The sequence below is a fragment of the Onychostruthus taczanowskii genome, unplaced genomic scaffold, assembly GCF_017590055.1.
Source record: "Onychostruthus taczanowskii isolate IOZ18803 unplaced genomic scaffold, ASM1759005v1 scaffold14, whole genome shotgun sequence".
Classification (NCBI taxonomy): Eukaryota; Metazoa; Chordata; class Aves; order Passeriformes; family Passeridae; genus Onychostruthus; species Onychostruthus taczanowskii.
In genome coordinates, this window is record NW_024498573.1 from 11,473,827 (window position 1) to 11,489,443 (window position 15,617).

The 15,617-nt window shown below is 37.3% G+C and overlaps 1 protein-coding gene across 3 annotated transcripts in view; it reads right to left on the reverse strand.

Annotated features, from left to right (window-relative positions):
- Positions 1-15,617, reverse strand: part of GABRB2 (gamma-aminobutyric acid type A receptor subunit beta2) — a 138,043-nt gene that overhangs the window by 21,536 nt on the left and 100,890 nt on the right. For all 3 annotated transcript variants that reach the window (XM_041397670.1, XM_041397671.1, XM_041397672.1), the window contains one exon: positions 432-569. In XM_041397670.1, the coding sequence (XP_041253604.1) occupies positions 432-569 (138 nt within the window). The remainder of the gene's footprint in view (positions 1-431; positions 570-15,617) is intronic.

Genomic DNA, 15,617 nt, shown 5'->3' on the forward strand with positions numbered 1-15,617 from the left:
GTCATGCACTTGCTAGAACAGGCTAAACTGGAAATCCTGGAACAAGCATTTTAAAGATTTTATGTTGAAGACAAAATAATTAGTCTAATACATCTCCAACTTAGCAAAAGGAACACTAAAAAAACAGAGAAAAGTTTCCTAAATATCCTACATGTGGGGTTGGTTTTATGGCACAGAGGTGTATAAGTAGCTTTATCAGTTTTCATAGGTAAACAGAAAATACGGCTCCTTTGATGACCCTGAATATGCCAGATTACAGATGTTAATGAATGGTGCCCTATACACTATGGAAGCTCTGCTTTACAAATTCACAGCTGCTGCTCCATTTTATTCCTGTTTCTAAAAGTTTTGTTCCTCAACTGCACACTGAGAATTAATCCAGTTTTAAAAGTGTTTAAAATAATTCCCGTTTTAAGTTCCCCTCCACAAACCTGTAGAGAAAACAACATTCTTGGTGATAAGCTTGTAGTCCACAATGGAGAACTGTGGCAGTTCGATCTTTGTCACTCCTGTGACTGCATTATCACCCCCACGCCAGTAAAACTCAATGTCATCTGTTGTGTAGCCATCTATAAAAACAGAAATAAACAAGTGAGATACAAATCTCTTCTGACATCATGGGGAACAGTTCATTTACTCAAAACATATAAAACATATTTCTAAAATTAAGCCATTTATAAACATACAGACACAGGTCATTCCAAATACAACTTCAAAAGGCAATCCTAGGTGCATTTTAATATTTGTTGGCTTTTTTAAATTTTATTTAAAGATACATTACATGAATGTATTAACAAAACAGACCTTTAAAACCAATTTAAGACTGCACACATCCCATGTCTAGATATCAACTGTACATCAGCTTAAGGTAACTTCTGATCCCAAGGCTGGATAAAACAGCACAAGCTTGCTGTAATTTCTGTCCCTGAGCTGGAACACCAGCACTGGCAATGTTTAGTTTTCATTGTAAAACAGCATAATTATTTTTCTAAAATGGCTTGAAGGCAGTAAAAGACAGGCACATTCAGTAAGGCTTGTAGGAGGCCTCAAAGGAAGCAACTATAGCAGATGCAACCACCCATCAGTGGCAAAAAAACACCCACAAGAAAATCAACCAAAGAAAAATAAAATTCCCACCACCCAACAAAACACCCCAGAACACAGCACATGTTCACACAGTGATAAAACATATCCATGGAAAAGGAATCTGGGTTCCCAAATGGCACCTGAGCCAAGTTCCGTGCTCCAGAGTTGGTGTACAGAAATGATCGTGAGACATCGGAAATAAATCTATTGCAAAACCAGGAAATACAATATTCATTAATGTTTCATTATGCATTAATCTAAAGATTTTTGTCATTGAAACTAAAACACAGAATAATGACAATGACTTTTTTACAAATTGAGATAATAAATATATAAAACACCTTGATTTTACGTCCTCATTCACAGACTAAGGACAAAATTGAACACTAAATACCATTTTAGAGTGCTCAAATACCACTGAATTTCAAGGAATAATGCATAGAATCAGTAAAATTGTTCCTGTGCATCATCAATTTTTGATAATCCAAGTAGAATCCAGGTGTACAGCATTAGCGGAAGGCAAAGAAGTTTGAAGACATGAACCAAATAATCTGTAAAAACGCTATAACTATAAAAATATATCTAATACACACAATTTTTAGAAGTATTTTGGTAGATGCATTCCCATAGTATGTTGATAGCAATTCCAGAGGTTGTATAAGTGACTCTTTTACTTTCCTGGTCACAAGTCTGTCTTCAGAAAAGAGGCAGACAGTTTACCTATGTTTCCCTGCCTAGCAACTTCATATTTGTCAAGACTTTCTCTAGGCTTTCAGAGAGAGAAATAAAATAAAATCTAAAATAAAATAAAGTCTCAAATAAAATAAAGATGAATAATTACTTTGGCTGATATTGAGATGTAAAAGCAACTTACTGCACTTCATGTTATGAAGAATATAAAAGAACACCCTTAGAGAGTTTAGGAAGGTTGGTATTACTGTTTTGGGAGTATCTTTCTGATATTGTCAAGTTTTGCTGATAATCTGACATCAACCCTGCCCTCCAATGGCAAGTCCCAGGTTCTAATACCATTTACTGAACTTGGATTAATCAAGGTAATATATTTAATTCTGAGGCAACAAAACTGTTGAACTTCACAGCTGATTGATTAGTATTTTATTTTTATTTAGTTTATTTCTGAAAAAAAAAACCCCAAATGCCAAAATAAGTTTCAGCAGGGAAAACCCACACTTTTCTATGTGAGAAAAAAAGTTTATAAAAAGCCCTAATGGCTTTTAATTTGGTTGTATTTTTTAGAATATCCATTGGAAGAACTTTTTTGCTGAACTGCCTATGAACAGTTTAGTCTTGAACTGTCTAATCATAGCAGGGTTCACACGAGAGATCCCCAGGATTTACATTCCAGCTGACTGCCAAATGCTTCAGCATTTTCCTCTACCAGGAATTCTTGGTTCACCTCCTCCCTGGATTCTCACAGCCTTATCCTGAAGAAAACATTGACAACTTCTTAGGAGAGAGGAATCCTTGGAAACTCCCACCCCAAAGTTCACACTGAGCATTCCAAACTCTGCAGCTCTGACTGGCTTTGGGGAGAACTGAGCAGAATTCCCTGCTGCTGAAGGGTCTTACATTGTGCAAATGATAACCTGAGACAGACCCAGAATGACAGGACTTATCAATAAGGAGAATTTCAGGAAGTCTCTTTAAGCTTTCATTAAAATACTTCTCTTTCCAAAAAGAATAAATTATCCCATTCATTTCAGAGTGCGGAGAAGGAAAGCAAAGAATATTACAGTCATCTGCACATGAATGCTCTTGTGTACTGCTAGAGTACCCAAAGATAATTTGATATAAGTCTAATATCTGCAAAACATCTGCCAAAAGAGAGAATGGGCCTATTCATGTCTCTAGTGCATGTTTTACAGAAAAGTCCAATTACCTGTAGCTACAATAAACTCCTTCTGCAGGTATCTGGGACTCAAAACAACTCTACTTACAAGTTAAAATTACTTAAAGATCAACCAATTTAAAGTAGTAATAAGCAGTCTAGAAAAAAAATCTGTAGGTCTTGACAAGAAAAAGCAAGAATTAATAGAGGCAGTTCAATATTTCTGAATCATCAGACACCACATGTTGGTAAAGCAGAAAGGAAAGCATACTAAACCCAAAAATGTTCCAAGTAATCTTTGCAAGAATATGAGTTTAGCACAGAACACTATTTGATTTAGACTGTAAACAACTGTTGGTTTACTATATATTAAATTGTATGTAGCTCTGCTGCCAGCAGAGAGCATCTGATTGATTGCTTTTCCCTCAGTCATTTATACATCATCATCAGCACGATTTACTTCACGTTCAGTAAGTTCAATTTCTCATTTCTGTCATGCATCACACACTGGCAGTCACCCAAATCAATACATTGTCCTGGTAATATGGCACCAATCCTGAGAGAAGCAAAACATTCTCGACTGCCATTAACAGGGACAGGGAGTTTATCATCCTGTATGCATTGAGGGATGACAGATGACGAAGCACTGCAGAGGAAAAACAAACAACTAATAGAACATAAAATAAAACCCCCTTCATGTAGAAATTATAAAAGCACCAATTTTTTTCCAGCCTATTCAAGACAAGTCAAAAATAGGAAATTCTTCTTTCTAAACCAAAAGCTGTAACATTACTGACTGAAAATGAAAATATTTAGACAAAAGACAATTATCATAAACACTGTGCAATGGAAGAAAATAAGCAGATTTTTCTGAAAAACTCATGATTTATCAGGATTCACTGCCTCACAATGCTGCAGTTTATACATGACAGCCTGGTGATATTTTACATCTACACATCTTCGGAGTGCACTGTGTAGGAATTCAAGTGCTCCACTGCTGACACTGTGGCAGCACCTGGAGACTGAAGATAAGGCAGCTGTTGGTTTTTTTTGGGGGGAGAAGGAAATGACAAACACAAAACTGCCCAAAACAAAGGGAGATTTCTGAGGCCATGCCCTATGCTCTCTCTGCTCTGAACCATTTGTGTGAGCTTGGGCAGCACATGCACACGTCCTGCATCGCCTCTGAGCTCAGGAGAGCCACCTCAGCCCTGACCAGAGGCACAGGAGACAAAAGCATCCTGTTAGCAACTGTCTGAATCCCAGCTGCAGCTGCTAAAGCTCATCCAAACAACTGCTCCTCTAGTTACAACCAGTGTCTGTGATTCTGAGCATTGAGAGCATGCAATTATGATGAAGCACTGCTCAGCTGCTTCAAAATTTTTGCTGAGTGGGTCTGGAGACTCGGTGAAAGCAGGGAGCACACACCCCTTTGATCACCTGAGGTATTTGTCTTTTGCTCACTAATAAAAAAATGTATGAGAACGCAGTTGACAGCATATTCTGGACATAAATACTATTAAAAGGCAACCATTTAAAAGATGAACAGCCTATACCTGGTGGAGAATAACAGAGTGGCATTATACACATGGCACTTTTGGGGAAAAAAATCAAACGTACATTACTATATACAAAAACCTATGGCCTCATAGCTAGGGAATGAGTAACAAGCTACTTAATTTCTCCTTCTTCTATCAAATGCATTTTCTTTGCCTAGTCACTCACAATATGGCAGCTTCCCAAAATAAAATGGAGAGAACTCATGTATGATATCTATACCCAAGTGAATGTTTTGATTAGAACAATACAAAATCTTGTTAGCTAGCAATCATAATACATTAATTTATATAAATGTAGGTCATAGACTTTCAGAGTAATTAAAGAACTGGACATCTACAGGCCCTGTAAAATGAGATGAACACTGTAAAGAAATATTAAATTAAGTTATTAATCCTGTTTGCAAAATAGACTGTAGAATACCTTTAGTAGCAATATCTATGCATTGAATTTATTTTTAAACATACCACTACTCCCTCCTTTTTCAAGATTTTCTTCAACAGTTTTGCATTTACACAGAGTAAACAGCAAAATTACTGGTAAAATCCCAAGTAACACGCAAAGCATATTTTGAAATTCAGAAGTCTTTCAGATCTCTCAAACTTGTTTCACTGCATCACCTCAGTCTTTACTTACTCAATTCACTTATTCATTCAACAACATAGCCAGAAAGAGAAAGTTAGAAATGTTTCTTTGAATTTGCAGAGATGTTTAAAGCTGAGGAGAACATAAGACATGAGCTGCTGAAACCAGTGGGGTGATACAAGGGTGAGTAGAAAAACCAGAGTTTGTGTGCCAGAGCAACTGAAGTGAAAAAAAGCACATCACACTTGTTTCTTTCTCCTCCCCTCTAAATTCTGTCTTTCTACATAAAACATTAAAATTCTTCTTACATTCCACTTCAAAGACTTTTTCCCCTAAGGCTCTGAGGATTTAGATACAAAGAGGATGTACAATTTTCTGACTGCAGTGAAATTCAATTGATTTTTGGATTAAATTGGCAACATTTTCAAAAAACAATCATCTTCCAGTTGTACAAATGGCTCCTTTACTGGGGAGAGTAGGGTAGGTCAAAGAGAGAGACAGAAATGTGATGCTGTAATTACTATATACAGCTATTTTAAAAAAGAAAATGTCTTTTGATGAACAAGTGAAATGATAAAATTGATTCCAGGCCTTAGAGTGGGATTTCCATGATATTAGCAGAATCAAGTTTAATTTTTATGTGGGTACTTCAAGCTGATTCTTACAGGAAGCCTGGTAACTTATAGAATAGGTACCCTGGTGGAACTCCTTAATTTTTAATTTTTTTCCCTAAAGATTGCACTGAAAATCATTCATACTTTAGAGCACCTCCTGCAAAATGCTTTCATAAATATATTCCCACTGCTACGATATTTCTAGGAAAAGAAAGAGAGATCAGAATCAGATAGGGAGAACTGTATCCATGCAATAATATTCAAAAACCTTTTATCTCCTGGAAGACAGCAATTTCTTCCAATCTTTTTGCTTCTAGAAGTTCAGTTACTCCCACCAGGATGAATGATCTAAAAAGTTGCTGGATCCAACATCGTGGAGATCCTGCAAGCCCAGGAGCTCCTCATCCAGCAGAGAAAAGAGCATGTGGAGCAGAAGTGCGTGGTGACAGGAAGGTCACGGTGGCTGAGTGGCACAGCCAGGGCGCCCCAGCATCAGAGCCAAGCTCCTTCTGGGGCTCCAGGGAGAGCTGGGCACTCTCTGGGTAGGTTGGAGCTCAGATCTTTCCCACTTCCAGCACACAAGCATGCTCCTCATCTTTTTCCTTCTGATTTCCATCATCCTTTTGTCCTGCAGACCAAGCGCCATGTTTATGCATTAAATATGTCCCAGAACATAATAAAGTATAACACATCTGGTTCAGTTTTATTTATTTAAATGGCTAAAGTCCAGGGATTTCCATCACTGTGGAAACTGGGTATCTGATTTCTGTAGGCAAACAAACAGCTTTAGATGATGTTTTATACAGTGCAGAAACATCCTCTCCCCCATTTCTGCCACAGTTTGTATTCCCTAACCCACTTACTTCATTTAGCAGGTGACCTTTTCTGAGGATAAGGCTGACAGCATTATGTCAGCACATTGATTAAGTCTGGATCATCTTGAAGGTTATTTCAGTGTAGCATGGCTGACATTAAGCACATATGTGAGGAAAACATGGGTGGCAACAGTTGTCTATATAATGTTAGAGCTAAACATATTTCTCACATTCACTACTACTAAAATTATGAAGAAAAAAACCCTTAATCTTTAAATTTAAAAGAACAGATTAGTATACATTAGACTTGTGCAGTCAAGTTTATTATTTCCTTATTACACATACCACAGAAAAAAAGGAGTTATGGAACACACAAGTGAGACTATGTGAGACACGACAAATCTATCCTAGACATAAAAGATTGTGGGAAGCTTAGTTTCATTTGCAATTAAAAGTAGACTATGGTAGAAAACTCTGAAACTCAATATTAAGAAACCCAGTATAATGAACTATTTTCTTAAATCTCAATTTTATTGTCAGTGACACAGAAAACCCAATAAATTTACTTTCACTTCTCACAATGGTAGAGCTTCAAAGAGGCAGTAGGAAATTGCAATATGCAGCCATGAAGATGATACCAATCACTGCTGAGGAAAGCAACATTTAGGCAGAAATAAATTTCTATTGAAATGTGAACTGATGTAAATAGGATAAAAATGAATACATGAATACTTAAGTGATCTATTTCAATGCCATTAAATCACAAAATGAACAGAACTCAAGTGAAAATAACCATTGAGAAAAGACAAGTGCAATCAGGTATAAGCAGGCAATGGGCTTTTTTTTTCCCCCAGAACGATCAACAAAGTGAAAAGATAAATTATTTCCTATATTTAAAGACTGAAGATTTTACTACATAATTCATAGCTATTTGCTTCCACATTTAAATCAATGAAAAAAAAATCAAAGTTAAATAAAAAATAATTTAAAAATACCTTAAATATCACACAGGCATCAGAAATTGCTCATAGGAAAACAAATGTTTACCGTAGTTCACAAGATTTAATCTCAATCAGAGACAGAACACAAGTCCCAGAAAGCTGAACTGGGACATCTGCATGGAAGAGGGAACTCGGAATGTCCAGAGACTACTCAAGGTCTGCTTGACCCTTCTGCCACACCCAAACCCAAACTTTAAAGAGCATGGTAGTGAAGTGCACACACTTTAATGAACATGGCTAAAAATGTTCAAGTGAACAATTCAGTAAATGGATGATGCCTCTCATATATTAACTGGATCATTTTAAAAAGTCCATAAATTTGCATAGGCAATCTCATCAACTCCACAATCAAATATGAAAACTCTTGTGTTTTCAAATGAAGGATATGTGTAAGCAATTATTCAAATAGAAAGGACTGTGTTCTTTTGGCATAATATTAAATAGCCAACATGGGTGCAGAGGGAACAATTTTTGGTACTTTAATGCGTATATATATATAGACACACGGAGTTTTTCAACTGTATTCTGAAAAGATATTTTTGAAGATTGATGGAAACATCTTAACTCTCAACTCTGTGTAAAACTAAACATTTTTCTGCTCTTTGACAATAATTATTAGCAACTGTCTTCTACTTTTGAAAGGCCATATTTCAGGAACAGAACTTTTATAGTAAAATGTACATCCAAAGTGAGTGGGTGTAAATGACAAAAATCTCCTCTCTCCTTTCAGTAAGGACAAGGATCATGTAGGGATACCAAATACTTATATTTGCACCCAACCATGAATTTCATCACTGCAGCCTGTATTTAATGATTTGAGCTGATTCCTATATTTTATCTCATTTGACTACATTAACTCATTTATGCATAGGAAAATTGCTGTCCAAAACAATTATATGTAATCTGTAAATTATCAAGGCCATGGAATATTGTTCTCTCTTAGACAAACAAATCTCACGATCTGTTTATTTCAGAGAAGACTTAATAAAAAGACTGTGTATGTTGTTTGCTCTCTTGTCTGATTTAAGAATTGGTCTTTCTGAAACTGGAAATAGAAATGAGTGGTACATCCAAACAAATGAATCAGCAAAGCATCATCTCCACAAGCTCAATTTTTAATACCTTAGATATGTAAGACCAAATGTTCTAAGTTTCCTCCAACCCACTACCAGCCTACATTTTGAATGCTGATGTACATTTAAAAAAAGAGAGGAAAAATGAACAACATCTGGCAACCTTAACCTTATTTATAAAATTGCAGTAATACTCCACTCTGCTTAATTATTCCATAGCTGTATTAAAAATACAAGGCCACAAGGAGAAAAATACAATTTGTAAAAGAAAGCCCTTCTGTTTGTGGCTGTACCATTTTTTCAATTTAGTAAAATATTCATTATGATATGCTAGCTCGCAATGAAGTGTGAGGTAATATTCTGAAATATTATTCCATCTGTGCCTGAAGGACATCACAGTATCTAAACTACTTCTACTTTTAGGTAAAAAAATCTGGTTATGAAGGTTTAGGAACATTGGACTGTCCAGCAGGAACATGCTAAAACCTGTTATTGCTGAGAGTGAAATGTTCATTAGAACGTGAAAACCCCCACAGATTTTCACACATGTAGAATAATGGTTGGGTTTAGACACTTACCTGAACCTGCAGAAATTAATTTTCTTTTAGTAATGAGCAAGCTATAATTAATGCTCCTTCTAAAGTCATCCACATGTATAGATTTGGGGACTTTTTCTTTCCTATCTGGATAAGTCTTCTGTCATCTAGAAGTTTTTCAAGGATAATTACATCTACCTTTGATGTGGAGAACTATTTATACAGTACCATGTGAATGAAGTTTATAGGAACTTATAATTATAGACCATGATATTGTTAGAACTACATCATTATTTTCTAAAAATTGCAATAGTCCTGTAACATTTCTGTGTCCTTCACACAGCTTGGTTGGTATCAGAAACCACATCGCTGCCTTCTCAAAATATTTTAGTGGGAGCTGTGTGCCTCAAGGCACAGAGGACTTTCCTGCAGGAAACTCTGTTGTGACACCTCTATAAGAAAAGACAGCACAGGTTTGTTGGCAGCATCCCAACTACTTTCCTAGGAGGCTGAAGGGGGCCAGAATAAATTCTTTTGACACCCATCCCTCCAGCTTTTGGAAATGGCATACAGAGAACAGTCATTTGGTGGGTCACAAGATGCTAATGGTTGTGGATGGGTATGCACAAGGTAGCAGGAATTGGAAGCATTTTAATAGGAGATGGGGACAAGGCCAACGGAGAATGAAAGCTACTTCAGCTCTTTGCATTTATCTGGCACAGGAGACTGACCCTGAGAGCCTCAAACACACCATTCAGCAGTCACTTCTGTAAATCCATGGCAGATGAAACCTCGTCCCACATTTTTTTCACTAGGAAAGTCCACTTGCTCTATTCAATTTTAAAGTTTTAGCTGCATTAATTCCTGCTCTATAGGTAATATACTCTTTTACTTAGTATCTGGTATTTGCCTCTGATCTGCATTGATGTACCATACTAGGTTTCATTACTACATTTTAGAAGTTTATAAGTTCACAAAATTGTCTGTAACTTTTCTAACACTCACTTTTCTTCTGAGCTGCAACTCCAGGCAGTGCTCGAGGCTATGCCTATTTCATGAAGTCGATGTGACTGAGACAAGATAATGCCAAGCCTTCAAGGGACTTTTCCTTGCAAGCACATTTTAACACCCTGTTGACTTTTATTCTGTTTTCCTCTAGCTCTAGTATTGTAACTGTGTCAATATGCAAATATGTATTGCATAAGGTTGCCTCTTGGGCTGGAATATCTGCATATAAATGTTCGTTAAGAAGAATCCAGTACAATATTTTAACATTCATAAAAGGAGATCGGCCTCAAATACATAAGTTAAAGAACGACAACTTTTTGCTGAGAGCCCCATGTGGACTGCACCTCTCTCTTGCCTTTGAAATAAATACCCTTTTTCAGAAAAAAACTAAGAGAAAAACACGTGAATAATACAATAATGTAAAATAAACCATGCAGCAATGGAATATGTTATAAGTAGTGCTCCATAATCACTATACAGTCCTGACACAACTGCACAGAATCATTCTTAAAGGAGTTATGAGTCAAAGTCACCTCCAAGCTACAAAAAAACCCCAACCCACCAAAACACCAATGTAACTATTTTCAGATGAACCTACAGTATTCCATACCTGTATCTATCTGTTCCTTTTTTAAACTGCCCTTTCCTTTACAGTGACATTCATTTCTAGCTTATCCTTACAACCCAAGGCTTATGTGCATCACACATGCCATTATCTACGTTTATATTCGTATTTTCTAACTCTGTCTTTCCTTTGGAAGTGTTATCCTATATGTGTCTGTGGGCTTTATGAATCAGAAAAGTTGCTACTTGTAGGGAACACATTGCTTCAGTGCAGAAGCAAGAAACTGAAAGTACAGTGAGCTCTGCTACCATAAATATGAAAATTGGATTCCTCCTCTGCTCTGCAGCATCCTTGGTGCCCAGGAACACATCCCTGAGGCGTGTACCTAACAGCCACCTTGTAAACATGGTTATCAAACTATTGTCCTCTCTGCTCCCAGCTTTGCATCATTAAATTACTGCTGTGCCCTGTTTATGTTACAAGTATGTGAATGCTGTAATAATTGTAAGGAAATATTTTATTACTGTGATTGTATAAAGCAACTATTTGTCCAAAGCTTAAAATGAAAGGCCTCTTGTGTGGCAAAGAATAAGTGTGAAACAAAACATCTTTGGAAGGCATTGAGTTGAAGATAGTGATCTCTCTCATTTGAGTTTTATCGTGTCATTCTGTCACAAGTTAGGAGTGGGAACACTGAAAAACTGACCGGTCCCAAGTGGCTTTTAACTGCCCCTCTGACTTGGAACATCTCAGGGAGCTGTTAGACAAGTGGAAGGTATGCAAACCCAATGTTTTCCTGAACACAAGATCTGTAATAATATCCAATTTGTCTACAGAGTGGGGAAGCTAAGAAATCCTTTCAGTTCCTTCCCTGCACCAAGCATAGATACAGAAAGACAGACTCTGATTCCTGCTTTTTAAAGTATCAAGAGCTATTGAAACAAAAAACCGTTGCCAAGTCAACAGGGAAAACATAAGATACGTTTTCTTCAAGGAAACCAAAAGCCTTCCAGGTCTACAAACTCATAATAATGCAGTGCTGCTTAAAAATTGTCAGTACAGGTACATGCCAAGGACAAACCTGAAAGGGATGAACTGGAGCAGCTCTCCCTGGAGGCTCATTAGACTCTTGCTCTGGATGGGGCTGCCTGGCCATTAGTAATGGTAAATACTCATGAGTACCATAAACAGAAATGCAGGTGACCATAAAGAATGCGTCATCCCCAAATGAGCGCCCAAATTCCTGTGGTGACATGGTGAATACCAGAAACCCAGCAAGAGGAGGATGGAGAGGAGCAGATCTCCGAGAGGATGCCCCACATTCAGTTGTGGTGGCTTAAACAACCTCTACACCTCCTCAGGCACACCCTGAACTCTCTGTGCAGTTTACTGTACACATGGCTGAAATCACCAATAAAAAACCTTCCAATATTACATTACAAAATACATCAACATCTATAGAGCACTTAAAGGGCCTAATAATATTAAATACTAAGTTTAGTTCCAAGGTTTGTTTATTTGTTTTGATTTTGGCTGAAACGGAACACATAGAAGGCATTCTGCCAGTTTAATTACAATGTAAAAAAAAAAAAAAAAATCTGTGCTGCACTTTTGTCCTCTTCACTAACCCAAATGCATTCATGACCTGTCCATTACAGCTATTTGATGCACCATTAAATACAGAAAATAGCTCTATATTGTTAACATTTTCTGTAGGATCACTGCACTTGGAAGAAGGTTGGTAGCTGAAGATGCGGAACTAATGTAATACCAACAGTTAAAGAGGCTGACACACTAGCAAACAATCAATTTAAAAGAGCAGAAAACATTAAAAAAACCCCACCATTTTTCTGAAAATATATTTAAAAATATGCCATATTTCCTTCTGAATATCCAGATTTAAAAATTTGTAATAGCATAATTACACTCCAAATACCATAATTACACCGCCTAATACATAAAGCTATGAATATAAACAAATATAACTTTAATATCAAGTATCTCAAGAAAGATCCCATATAAATAACAATGAGTACTAGGAAAAAGGAAAAACAATAAGTCATTATCAAATGTATAATTGTTGTACATGATAATGGCAACATTCCCATGCATTTACATCAGAGCTGCATGTCCAGCAACGACAACTTCTTTGAAAAAGGATTTTCCCTTACTCTGTTGATAATAATCTTTTAAGTGAGCAGAAATACAGAAGGTGCACTTACATCACCTGCGTTGTGCTGAATTACTGTGTGTCAATATTTCAGAATGATTGTAACGCAGAAACCTCAGAATTTTGGATGAAAGGAAATGACACAGGGACAGTGGCTCAGATGGGGTTGATTATCAATAGATTCCTGAGGGTTTATACCTGTTGGAGATCTACCAACAAATGTTTTTCACACAGAAAGGTGATCAGAAAAATTGTTTGGCTCTTCCTGGATGCATATTTTCAGCTACTTTTACCATCACTACAACACTAGGCTTCATTAAAAACTCATTCATACAAAAAACAGTGTGATCAAGGGAAAAAATCATTCTAGTTTGGAAAAGTCAGATGTGTTTTAGGGCTGAAATTATAGAAATGCAAAAATCAAATAAAATTTGGAAAAGGTAGAAACCCATTGCAACAAAGAAAGGCCCTTCTTAAATAGGAAAATTATTCAGAAACACATTAGGAAAATCCAAGGAAAACAATTTCACTTTCAACCTGTCATTACTTCACATTTGGTAGACTAGAAGTGTTTATGGCTCTAGTTTTATCTAAATTTACTTAAACTATATATTTATGCTATGTGTAAATCAATACATAATCTTATGAAGAGCTAACTTGTCTAAAGCATAGAGAAAAACAGTTTTTAGTACCAGACTTCTGTCTCATGAGAATAATCTTTCAACTTAGTTTCTTTTGCAGTCTTTGTGCTGCAGTACTTTCTTTTTAAATTAGTTCCCAGCATGGACAAAGATGGGCTTTTTTCTTTTTTTTTTTTTTTTAAGAGAGAAACACTTTGCAATTCTACCTGTACATTCCCTAGGGGCAATTTTCTAACACAGTTTTTAGCCAAATAAAATCCCTTGAGAAAACTGAGAGAAACCAAGAATGAGTTTTGTCTGATGAAGATTTCATGGATTTTAGCTATGAAAATTTTAAATCACTTTCCAAATTATCATTGTATGTATTAGGAGTTAAGGAGTATGCCAGCTACAAATTAGATGCAGCCATTTAACAGCACAAAGTGACCTCACACAACAATTTATGGCATACATTGAGGAATGCAAAATCCAATTAAAATTACAGGGGGAGTTTAGCAGGGCAGAATTTAATTAGCAAAGATAAAATTCTGCCAGAAGACTGTGGCTTACACCTGTTCTGAAGTGTGAAGTGACAGGAAATATGTGGTAACAAACATTTGGGTCATAATTTATGTTGCATTTGCTAGACAGTTCCTCCAGTGGCATTTGGACCCTTGTTTCCCTCAGACTGGGGAAGTGCTGAGTTCTCAGCTCCCAGCGCTGCTGCAGCCTCTGACTCATCCCAAAATCCTAATCCAACCCAAGCAGTACTGCTGGAGCGCTGAAATGCTGATTTTCCTATTTCTGCATGCCGTTCGAATCCTGTTTATTTGCATCTTTGCCCTCCTCTCTCTGAAGCTGCAGAGATTCCTGTAAGCAGCTGTGGGTGCCCACGGGACACAAGGGCCGTGCCCCCGGGACACAAGGGCCGTGCCGCCGGGACACAAGGGCCGTGCCCCCAGGACACAAGGGCCGTGCCCCCGGGATCCAAAGGTTGTGCCCCCGGGACACAAGGGCCGTGCCCACGGGATCCAAAGGTTGTGCCCACGGGATCCAAAGGTTGTGCCCACGGGACACAAGGGCCGTGCCCACGGGATCCAAGGGCCGTGCCCATGGGATCCAAGGGCCGTGCCCACGGGATCCAAGGGCCGTGCCCACGGGATCCAAGGGCCGTGCCCCCGGGACACAAGGGCCGTGCCCACGGCACATGGCAAGTGGGCAGGTGAGTCTGAGATCACTCCCTTAGTCAGAGAACAAGGTGGGAATGGCAGGAAGAATTTCAGTGAGTGAAACTGGCTTCCTCACTGGGATTCACCCAGAATGTCCCACCTGGGAGGATAATACACAGCACCTGCCCAGCCGTAAATGCAAAATCAAAAAAACTCAGTTCTATCATATTTTCCAAGTTGAATTAATTTAAGATTTTCTTAAATTCCACTATCTGCCTTTTGTATGCCCAAAGTAGTAATGAGGAAACTTACCTAAAAATATTTGAACACCTCCTGAACTACAGATGACTAATGTTTTTAAGTGATCCCAACACTTAGAAACATTAAAAATTAACTAAAACCATGAACTGAATCATCACCATTTTCTGTTATATTCTTCTGGATTTTTTACCTAGGAGAGTGTTGGTATTTGCTTTGATCCACGTGCAAAACATCCCTGGAAACATACCCTTCATATACAGTTCTAGAAGGGGTATATTGTCTGATAAGAGCATTTTCTACATCTCACAAGTTGTTATATTCACTAACATTGTGAATTAAAATCCAAATTCAATTTTACTCTCTTTAGTGACTGCAGTTAATGTTTTTCTCTAGGTTTACTAGCAACTTCATTATCATTAACATCAAGTCACTGGACTACCTCACTGATGAAAGATGAAGCCACTGATTAAGCTGTTCATTATATCCATCAGCATTATACTTATGAGTTAAAACCCTATCCTATTAGTGATGAAAGGAATACATATCAGAAACCCAGCAATAATGAACCCTACTGTTAGTAAATCCACATGTAGCTACAGTGCAGGACAAATAAAGCAGCAAGATTAAAGCTTTGAGCTTTGACAATTACGTAAATAATGAGAGAGAAAATTTTTAAAACCTTGAAGCAAAGAGTGTTTTAAAAAAATT